At 37.4% G+C, this 11263-nt stretch overlaps 1 protein-coding gene across 1 annotated transcript; it reads left to right on the top strand.

The window, feature by feature from the left end:
* The first annotated feature begins 5750 nt into the window (after window positions 1-5750).
* Window positions 5751-11007, top strand: LOC139860478 (uncharacterized). The gene is made up of 7 exons (XM_071849230.1): window positions 5751-6191; window positions 6560-6847; window positions 7657-7797; window positions 7882-8186; window positions 8967-9126; window positions 9579-9917; window positions 10278-11007. The coding sequence occupies exons 1-7, from the start codon at window positions 6041-6043 to the stop codon at window positions 10775-10777; spliced, it is 1884 nt and encodes a 627-aa protein (XP_071705331.1). The 5' UTR covers window positions 5751-6040; the 3' UTR covers window positions 10778-11007.
* Window positions 11008-11263: the final 256 nt, after the last annotated feature.

Here is an 11263-nt window from a genome sequence, read left to right as displayed (position 1 = left end):
GTATGGGATGTGTATTGAAATATGAAATCTTGTGGTCTATTGTTACGATTTGATATATATAGGTTAAACCTATAACTCACCAACATTTTTGTTGACGTTTAAAGCATGTTTATTCTTAGGTGAATACTAAGAGCTTCCGCTGTTGCATACTAAAATAAGGACAAGATTTGGAGTCCATGTTTGTATGATATTGTGTAAAAACTGCATTCAAGAAACATATGTCGATGTAATATATTTCTATTGTAAACCATTATGTAATGGTCGTGTGTAAATAGTATATTTTAGATTATCATTATTTGATAATCTACGTAATGTTTTTAAAACCTTTATTGATAAAATAAAGGTTATGGTTGTTTTAAAAATGAATGCAGTCTTTGAAAAACGTCTCATATAGAGGTCAAAACCTCGCAACGAAATCAATTAATATGGAACGTTTATAATCAATATGAACGGGACATTTCATCCACCTCCCTTGTCAGTTCCTTGACAATGGGAGATGGTGGGGCAGGCGGTACAGTCGGTACGGGTGGTGCTGGTGGAGCTGGTGGTGCAGACGGTCCAGCTCCAGAAGTAGAGGCTGCAAAGCGGTAAGGCTTACAGATGAAGGGATCAGCAGGATACGGCACAAGCCGCTTACGGGCGGTAACCCTACGACGCCGACCATATGCGTCAGTGAATGCTCGACCTCCGTTGATCCCCGGAATAATGGTGCCGTCGAAACGGTACCGCTTCTTCGGCGGGGTGGAGGGTGGCTGAACAGGTGCATCATCAAGGTCCTCCTCGTCGGAGTCATCGTCATTAGAGTCGTATGTGGATGAGTCGTCGGATGAAGGGTCATCAGAATCATGTGGAGGTGGCTTCACGGGTGGTTGTACTAGCTCTCCTCGGGCGGCCATCATCTGTCGGTATCTAAAAGGCGGGATCGGCACGAGTCGTCCATCAGGAGCGCGTCGGCACCAATGACGATGCTGATTAAGGAATGGACCTTCCTCAAATTCCGCGGGAATCACAACACCACCAGGATGGTGCTGTGGCTCCTGAGGTACCGGGGCTAGTGGAGCTGGAATCTCCGGGAGGTCCTGGGCTCCGTCTGCAGTACCCACTGGGGCAGGCGCATGACTACTAGCTCCGGAGGATGAAGCGCCTGGGTCACTAGAGTGTGTCGCCGACGGGATCGGGGGAGCGGCAACAGTGGCAGGTGAAGTGGCTGAAGTGTCTGAATCGCTGCCCAAAATGATAGCAGGTGGAATATCCGACATCTGAACAAGGACAAATAAATTTTCCATGTCAGTAAGTCATAAAGCAAGCACGTATTAGGCCAAGTAACTACAACAGTCTAAATCATGTGTAACAGTAAGTAACATGGCAATAACGACAAGTATCATGCAATCGAAAGCAAATAATAGCATGCAGTAGTGAAATCATGTAGTAGCATACGGCATATAGCAGTAAAAGTAAGCAGCAGCATGCAGTAAGTTCAGCGGAAACAAGTAAACTAGCAAGTTGTAGATTAGTCCTATTAGTGAATCCTACTCGGTCGGTCTTAGACTCACTAATACAACCTAATTCCCTACAACCAATGCTCTGATACCAAATGTGACGCCCCGTACTAAATCAACATGTACAGACCATCAACAACAGGATCATTACAAGGTCAAACACTATATGCGTTTGTAAAACAAGTTTGCATTCAAGATAAAAGGTGACGTCATAAATAACGTCAAATGTTTTACATCAAAAGTATGCCTCTATGAATAGAAGCAAAGGTAATAGTACGTGACCCTTAGGTCATTACAAATCATAGTTCCAAAGGTAATTAAGTTTGAATGCAAGATAAAGTATTTCATCTGGGGACATCTCTAAAGCAGCGGGTGTCTACAGCAAGACTAGTACACAGCGGAAGCAACCTTAAGCACCTGAGAAAAACATGCTTAAAAACATCAACACAAAGGTTGGTGAGCTATAGTTTAAGTATAACAGTAATGTAAGGTAGGCCACGAGATTTCAGTGCTACAAAGAGCGTTTCAAAATAGTATGATAAAGTATATGTTTAACCGTGGGCACTTGGTAACTAACTTAACGTTTATACCCCCTGAAAGTACACTTGGCAAGTGCGTATGTATACGAAGTATTAAACACTCGTTAAATGCTAGAGCTACTAGCCCGAGTGGGGATGTCAAACCATATGGATCCATATCTAAGATTCGCGTTCACCGGTTCAAAAACCAATGACTAAACGTTACCGAGCTAAAGGGAATGCTTATGCCGTTGTATAACCTACACATATATAAGTTTAAGTACTCGTGCCTAGTATGTAAAACGTAAAATGCGCATGTATTCTCAGTTCCCAAAATAGTTAAAGTAAAAAGGGATGCTGTATCTCACAGCGATAAAGTAGTGGTAAAGTCGAGTCGGGAAATAAGCAGGTACGTAGGTTCGGAAAGTCCTCAACCTAAGTCAAATAGTAATAAGTCAGTAAATCGTCCCAATAGGTTTAAATGTATGTAAATTAGGTCTTAAGGGTCATCATCATTCATCATCAAACAAAAGGTGTAAAGTAAGTTTCGTTCATGAAAAGAGTTTAAAACAAAGGCTGATTCGATCAGTCCCCACGGCCTCTATACCTACTGAAATAAGGTGAGACCAGTGGCCATGGATCCGTATATGAGTCCTCTAGTTGTGGTAAAAATCCCAGAAGCAAACTCGTCTTCGTTTGACCGTGGCGACGGTCTAAGTGCGAGTAGGTCAGAATTTTCAGCACAACGTTAAAAGGACATAGTGACGATCGGAGGGCCATAAATCCTAAACCGTAACTTGGATTAAGACGAGTCTTAAACGAAAAATTATCTACTCAAACAGAGATAACTAAAAATAAACTTTACAGTAGCCCAGGTTTTCGGGTCTGTTCCAGAAAATAGTAAACAGTAGGTTCCGGTGGGTTCTTGGTGTTCGATGCTTATCACGGTTCTCATCCTTTATGCATATAGCTTCAAGTGTACAACTCGTTGATGTGTTTGCATCATCTTAACCAAGGTTTGACCATCATAACACTTGTGTAAGTCTAAGACATGTAGCACAACTCATTTAAGTGTTGCAAGTAGCTTGATGAACCAAAGTTACATCAAAATCTTAGATCCGACACATACATGAACTATAAAAGTAATATTGAACTACAAACTTGAAAGTAAACTAACTAATCAAGATCTTAAGATGTAGAACATAGTTCTTAGTTAGATATTGAAGATCCAAGACCCAATGGTCTAGATCTAAAGTTATTAAGTTAAATCCTAAGTAATAATACTTGAACTTTTACTTTAATGAAACCATAAGTTACAAAACTTAGATTTTCATCTTGTAAGGTTTATGTAAGCTTACAAGCTTTTGATTATGATAAAATAAGTAGACCATAAGCTATAGAACTTAGATCCATCACAAGTATATGAAGTTATAACTAAAAAGTTATACTTCCATGTTCTTGAACTTTTAAAGTTAACTTTAGTTCAAGAAAAATGAGATCAAAGTTAACTAGTAACACTTGACCAACAACAACATGAATCATGAATTTAAAAAGTGCAAGAATGAAGTAATAAACTAAATAAACAAGTAACTAGTTCATTGTTGTTCATACTTTAAAGATTCAAGCCAAAATCTTGATCTTTAAGAAAGTAAACTTTCAGTTTACAAACACGAATTACAAGTATGATTTTACAACATATGAACTTATAATCTTTAAAACATTAAGGGTAGAACATAAACTAGAAAGTTTATGTTCTTGTATGTTTTGTAAGAACAAGATGATATGAAGAATCAAACTAAAGAGTTTGATTCTTAGTAACTAGTAAGTAAACAACAATAACTAACAATTACAAAGAATTAAACAACAACAAAGAACAAAAGATGATGATGTATATGTATGTATGTCACGATTTTGAAGACAAGAAAAGGAAGGAGAAGTAGTTCTTGTTACTTACAAAATGTAGAGGAAAGATGAGAGAAAATTGAGAGGAAAATGCAAGTATGAAGTGAAGTGTATGTGTGAGAAATGAGATAATACAAGTAGATAAGTAAATTTTTTTTTTGATCTCTCTCTTTTTCCTTGCTAGCCGACGGTTCACAAAGGGGAGGGGGGAAGAAAAATGCCCACTAGTTTCATGCATGTAAAGGCTTTAAAAGTTGGTTAATAGGTGTGCTTTCATGGGGATAAGGTGCAAGTAACATGTAACAAATCTTTCATTACTAACTAAGCTAGTTTTTAAGCCTTAATGGACTAGTTGTAGCAAAAGGCTCCTAGTTAATCCATTAATATAAGTATAGTGAGCTTCTAAGTCCATTAACACAAGCCCAAGTCCAAATAAATAATAATCCAAGTAAAAAGTCCAAGTAATTAACTAGTAACCATAGTTAATTAAAAATGATTAATAAAAATTAATCATGAATGCAAATATTACTCGAAAATATTATTCGTGTAATGTACGTGTGTCACAAAGACGTTTCGGGCATTTAAAGTCAAGTATGGTAACAAGTAAATGTATATAAACAATACATTCAATAAATCACAAGTATTAATAATAAATATTAATAATTAAACGTTGAAAAATTCAGGATCGTTACACGATTGCTTTACATAATGTTTCGACATTTGAGTCTGCTTCATCTAAAAAGACTTGCTTGTACTTTTCAGGCTTATTCCATTCCTCATGTTTCTTCTTGTTACCATCTTGCTTCTTGTTTGGTTCTTCTTGCTGAACTTTTTTCACATAAACTTGCTGCGTATTCTTTGGGGGGGAAGCTTCTGCCGGAGTGGGTTCTTGATGATTGGGCTTATTTGATCCCCCATTGAAATCAGCCGGTTTATCCCCTATATTGTGTTCTTTGGATACATTCATTCTCCATACCACCTCATTACTAGAAACCCTATCATTATGGAGATTGACATCGAGCCTAGACTTGTTACTTAACCTTTGTGAGTTGAATAAACTGCTCATGTTTCTGTCACCTTGATTGTTCTTCACCCGTTCATGTGCTTTAAAGGCACGTAGGTTCCACCCATTAGCATTAGTTCTGTTGAGTTGCGATAGGATACCTTCCGGGTCAGTTGCGTTCTCATATCTTACAAAATCGAACCGGTATCCATGCTTCAATCATTTCTTGGCCAGATACACATCGCACACATGGCCAAACTTTCTGAACATACGCCAAAGTTCTTCCACACCCCACGATTCCGGATAATTAAAAAACATGAATGAAGTAATCGTTGATTTGTGTAACCCCCATTGAACGATCTCTGTAGTAGTTTCCCCTTCTCGCTCCCCTTTGCGTCTTCCATCCGTCGTTGCCGTCATCTTCAACCTCTCTTGAGTATGGTGTTGTGTTTTTCTCTCTCATAAACATTTTCTCTCACTTATGTAGATAGATATGATATAATTAAGGAATTTGAATTGAAATGACGTTCTAGAGCTTTTTCTAAGAAAAAAAATAATGAATTTGAATATGTTTCCCCGTTCACAAGTAGACATTTTTTTAAAGATTACACTTGTTTTTTTTTTGTTTTTTTTTTTTTTTTGTTTACCGAAATTCAAGTATACATACATTACATTAATTTCCACTACTATCACTTTTTGTATTTTCTTTCATTCACATCACATTCACATTCTTTTTCATTAAAAAAGTATTGCACCCCGTAATTGTCATTATTTACCTTGGATAAGTGGGCCCCACAAGTGACCGGAGTATACTTACCGGCGAACCATACCAACCTATACACTCCACCCTTTTCCCGAAAACTATATATACTCCCCATAACTTCTTGCCCTAAAACAGCCGCAACTACCCCTTCTTCCTCGTTAAATTAAAATTAAATCCCCCAAATTTTAATTTCTACAAACCCTCAATCACTCTTCATTTCCTCACTCTAATTAATTCATTTAATTCTCAACTAATTCTACTTCATTTTCAATTATAGTCAAAATTGAGTCAACAGCAATTTCTAATTCGATAGATCGAAGATGACGATAACGGAATAATTAACGACGATGATTTGATGGACGCGGTTGAGTTACCATTACCAGATGCTATTGTTACTCAAATTATGAAACCGTCTGGTTGCAGTGGTGGCGCTGTTAACAGGGCAGAGTTGTTAGGTAATAAATCGGAACACGAATCGTGTAGTAGCTCATTTCATCCAGATAAAGGTAGTTCTTTGCGTATAAATTGTTTATTTCAGATCTGTTTCAGTTTGTATTTTAGTTTAATTTACTTTTTAATGTTGATGATTAACCTAGGGTTTTGGATTAGGAAATTTGGGGCAAAATATTATTTTTTTGTGTAGTGATGGGAGTGATATGATGGATAATTGGATATGTGTATATGACTGTACAATCTACTTTTTTGTTTTTTTTACATTGATGAATATTAAAATATTAATTTGGTTTTAGGTTCTAATTTTTAAAGAGAGTTCATGTGTATATATTGTTAATAACTAGTATATGGACTATTGCGTTACTATTTACATTGAGCTGAGTCTAATGCTTATACGAGCCGTTAAATGTGGTTGTGACAGATAACAAATGTAATGTGAATGGTACAAGACCAGCTATTTGGAACAAGATGTCGGATGAGGACATGTACAGACTAGCTGGTCAAGCGTTCCTTGACCATGATATGGAATCTGTTCAAGAGGCTAAGCAATCACTGCAAAATTCTGGGAAAGTAGTTAGAAGTAACGGAAGTAGTTCTAGAAGGTCGCGAGTAGCACATATGGAAGCTTCTATGAATGTAAATGGCGTACTTGAGTATTATAATCTACCTAAGGACGTAGGATCTTATTCTGGAACATACAACATTGCAGGTAAAAGAGTACATCAAGATTTTGTTCAGTTGTCCCCAAGGTTGTAAAAGTCGCGAGTCGGGGATGAGTCGGTCGGGACCTTGGAGTGTTGGGTTGGGACGAGTCTGACATTGACCAACGTGACTTTTAGTAATAAATAAATTAAACATGTATATATTACATATAAATATATCAAACATACACACACACATATGTAAGGTTGGAGAACTCGGATCTCGGGGAGATCTCGCTTGGATTATTTGGGAGATCTCGGACGTTGACTTTTTAGTTATATATATATGTGTGTGTGTGTGTATTTATATACATTTTTACGAGATTTAATGAGAAAGTCCGAGAAATGAGTGAGAAAATACAAGAGATGAGCGAGAAAATCCGAGAAATCGTGGCTTTGACCAAGTTTGACCCCATTGACCAAGAAATTTCGCGAGATGGACATCTTGTCTCGGATGCCTTCCGAAAACGAGATCTCGCCGAGAAATAATGAGATTTACAACACTGCATATATGTATCTATATAGTTATATACATATATGTATATCAAACATAATGCTTAACTATTTCAAACATAAATATATGGCAAAAAACCTGATTTTGAAAATATAAATCTTTTTTACCTAAGTTTGACTTTTACCGAATTTGACCGACTCGGCCAGACTTTGACCCGAATTTTTAGCATTGACCGACTTGACTTTTAAGGCGTTTTTGTGCGATTCGGGACGGGCTATTCCCCAAACCGATGCGTCGGCCGACTTGGCCGACTTTTACAACAGTGGTTGTCCATATATTTTGGCTGACTTGTTACAAATTCAGAGAAAAAGCTGAAGACAACTGTCTCCGGGAAGCGAAGTGATAAAAGAAACGGTAAACTTCCTAAGAACAAATGTGATTCTTTTTCTGTAAAGGCTGGCTTGTCAAGTTTCAGTTCAGCTGCTGGTGGTAATAACATACTTGGTATGCCTAATTCTTATAGTAGTTTGTTCCATGTTTGTAAACCCCGTTTGACCTTTTTGTAATGCTCTTGAATTTGCGGTGTAGGTATTTATGGTTCAAAACACGATATTTGTGATTTTGGAAAGCAAGTAGATGTGATATTATTGAATGAGCTACTTGATGGTAGCTATAAGTGTCGTTATTCCATTAACGAAAAGGAAAAGAAAACAGAAGTTTTGAATGGAAGTATTTTGTCATCTGTAAGAGATGCTTGCTCAATTTTTCGCCTCCAGAAGCCTATCAAAATTCCAACTGCCGCGGCTGTAGATGGTGCTTATAACCATAATGCATCTTGCTTACCAAATAATGACAACGAAGGGGCTTTTGCAAATCTATCTTCTTGTAACAAGGTTAGTTGTATGTATAGGTTCATCTACATCTTTTTAGAAAATAAAAGTCTACCAAGTGTGCTTTGATTTTGTTACCCGGAAAGACGCTGCAACATTGTTTACATCAGAAAGATTATTACTAAGCATCAAATGCTAGAATTTGTCATATTAGATTTTTTTGACATTTTGTGTGTGTGGATGCCCCTACGAACAACTATATTCTTCGAGGGATTATGTGCTACATACATTTTAGACTTAGTAATGTATTGCGTTCATTGATTTACAAGATTCAGTGTTTCATTTTTTAACCTAGTTGGAACAAACCTACCAATAGTTTTCAACTTGAAAAACTTGATTTGGTTCTCAAAGATGGGTATCTCTGCACCTATGCATGCCAATGGGTTGGTCTTGATTGACATGATATTAGTTCAGATCCATATAGTATAGATGATCCGGAATATCAAAGACTATAATCCAGTAATACATAGATTGATTCACTTAACTAAGTCATTAATTGGGTCGATTTAACATAGTTTTGTACTTTCTTATTTTTAATAAGTAGTAAAGATATTATTTATATAATATATATTTTTATGGTAAATAAAAGACCAAATACAAATAGTTTCTAGATTATAGATATAGTAAAAGAGAAAGAGGAAAGAGAAAAATCAGTGTGTCAAGATACAGGTAGATTTTTTAGGTCACTGTAACAGCCCGTTTGGTTTGTTTATGGTCAGATCAGATTATTAACCGGTTTGATCTGGATCTGATCCACTCGCTTTATATATTTTCTTGTGTAAGGTTGAAGAGTCTTTGTGCGCTCCTACTGATGACCATGCGAATAGCCTTCAATTTCCGTTGGTTGCTCCAAAGGATGTTTTGGACCGTCTGTCTCTTCCGCCTCCCAAGGATCTCGATCTTATGCTTCTCGACAGTATGAAGCCTACTTCAACCTCAAAAGGTAATCTTTATATACATTTACGCATCTAGCTATAATAAGTACTTGGTCAAGGTTAAAAAAATCGCTACTCGGGGAGTTCTCTGTCGAGACTTTGTAGGCTGCGCTCGGCAACTTGAGAGTTCTCGGATGTTTGACCAAGTTTGACGTTGACCGATTTTGTCATAGTTTTGACCAATTTTGACTGATTTTCCGTGTATTCCCAATTTTTGGCCGAGTTTTGACCGATTCTCTTAGTAATGCCCAGTTTTGGTTAAGTGTGGCCGAGTTTCGACCGAGTTTGACCAATTTTGACCGAGTACTCCCCGAGTTGCAAAAACCGAGTACTCGCCCAGTAATTCCGAGTTTTGCAACACTGGCTATATCCAATAATTCCGAGTTTTGCAACACTGGCTATATCCAATGCCAAATACACGGAAACTAACGTGTTGTTACCGCACCTTAATTAATGACAGTACAAAGTGGAGGCAGTTTACCAACGTTTCCTTGGTCACATGTATCTGGACGGGATAATAAAGCTAATCCCGATGTGATAAAGTCAACACCAAGTAAGTGTAGTTGTCAAGGTAGATGGGTCAGAATAGGGATGTCAACCGATTCTTTACGGGAAGCTACTTCTACTAGTTATCTTGCAGATTTTAAATCCCTGACTTATAATCCGAGTCTAGTTCCGTTAGAATTTCAACGGCCAGTCCCAATTGGAAACGGCAAATCTACTACGCTATCTATCAGCGTTGCGGCTTCTGATCCAGGGGTAACACCTAGTACTCAAGCAACAGCTTCTAAAAGTTCAGGTGAAATTTCCATTTTTACCTCATTTGATTTTATAATTTGTCATTGATAATGTGAATATGTTATTATTACTCACTCTAGTAATTGTGAACCATGTTTATTTACTAATATTCCCCTGTGAACAGTAACCTTCACAGCTTTATACGCAGGGGCATTTTAGTGATTTCACACTTTCCTTCTTTTTTTCCTTGACAGTTTGCTTTTTACCCCAGTGAAACGGGCCCACACACCCCTCGTTGTTACTAAGTTGCTTGTTTTAAGTCATTTTATTGCTAGCAAGTTGCATGGTTATGATACGATATGTTATGATCATCATTCTTATATATCATTTACGATAAGTCATTCCAAGTGTTGTTTCGCAGCTGGAAATTGTTCAAGGGAACTGGCTGCTGCTCAAACGTTATGCAACATTGCAGCTACATGCCGAAAGCAAGACCAAGAAGGGATGGCTAGTTGGCAGAAGGACTCTTCAAACAAAGTCTTTAGGGCTAGCAAGTTAACATCAGACGAAAAACTCGAGAAAGCATTATTCACCATCCCGAGTTCAAGACACGTGGGACCCAATAACCTCGTCAACAGTCCCAATGACATGAAGTCGTCACATACACAAAAGAAACTAAAACTGTCTACCAACGATTTCCATTGGTCAACCTCTACACCTCAATCCAGCAGATCATCTCCAAGCAAAATATTTAAAGTTCCACCCTTGGTATCAAAACACCATGAAAGTAGTAGCTCATTGAAGAAGACAGTTACAGTTACGACACCTGCAAGATTTTCAAACAAACCTCTGAAGCTCAGAAGACTTGAACCAATGGAGTGGAAAAGCCGGGGTGACCAAAAAGGTTACGGGAAGTACTAAAAAATCGCGATTCTTTTGGTTAGTTATGTTGTTAGTTCGTTGTATCTGCTGCGTTGTTTTACGAATTGGTAGTCTGGTGTACATAATTTTAGGTTTTATGGGTGTTGTAGTATCAGCAGTACAGAAAAAGTTCCCCTTGTTGGGTGTAGATTATGGAAGGGGAGCCTTTGTGTCTCCTTTGGCTCCCATAATTTTTTGTTGTAACCATGTATGTATCAGGAGGGATAAAAAGTCTCTACCTTTTTCTTTTAATCTTTAATATTTTGGTAAAAGATGAAATAACACATGTTTTTATTTTTGTATATAAAAAAATATAGAAAAAAAAAAGAGCTAATTCAACCCAAATTAACCTAACAAATTTATATTGTAATGGAGCAGTCGCCGTCTCGCCGATAAGAGGATTGTTCACTGTAAATGAATATAGTTAAAAAGCTTTGGTAAAACTAGTCAATGGCCGGTAACTGTTAACTTTTTATACTCCATCCG

This window comes from Rutidosis leptorrhynchoides, chromosome 7 (genome assembly GCF_046630445.1).
Source record: "Rutidosis leptorrhynchoides isolate AG116_Rl617_1_P2 chromosome 7, CSIRO_AGI_Rlap_v1, whole genome shotgun sequence".
In the NCBI taxonomy this organism is placed as follows: domain Eukaryota; kingdom Viridiplantae; phylum Streptophyta; class Magnoliopsida; order Asterales; family Asteraceae; genus Rutidosis; species Rutidosis leptorrhynchoides.
The sequence above is the reverse complement of the archived record's forward strand: the minus strand, read 5'-3'. Positions and strand labels throughout refer to the sequence as shown.

Coding starts and splice junctions, on each gene's coding strand:
- LOC139860478 (XM_071849230.1), top strand. CDS start 6,041: ATGGACGCGGTTGAGTTACCATTACCAGATGCTATTGTTACTCAAATT. Junction 6,192..6,559: donor CTCATTTCATCCAGATAAAG/GTAGTTCTTTGC, acceptor TGGTTGTGACAG/ATAACAAATGTAATGTGAAT. Junction 9,918..10,277: donor AACAGCTTCTAAAAGTTCAG/GTGAAATTTCCA, acceptor GTTGTTTCGCAG/CTGGAAATTGTTCAAGGGAA.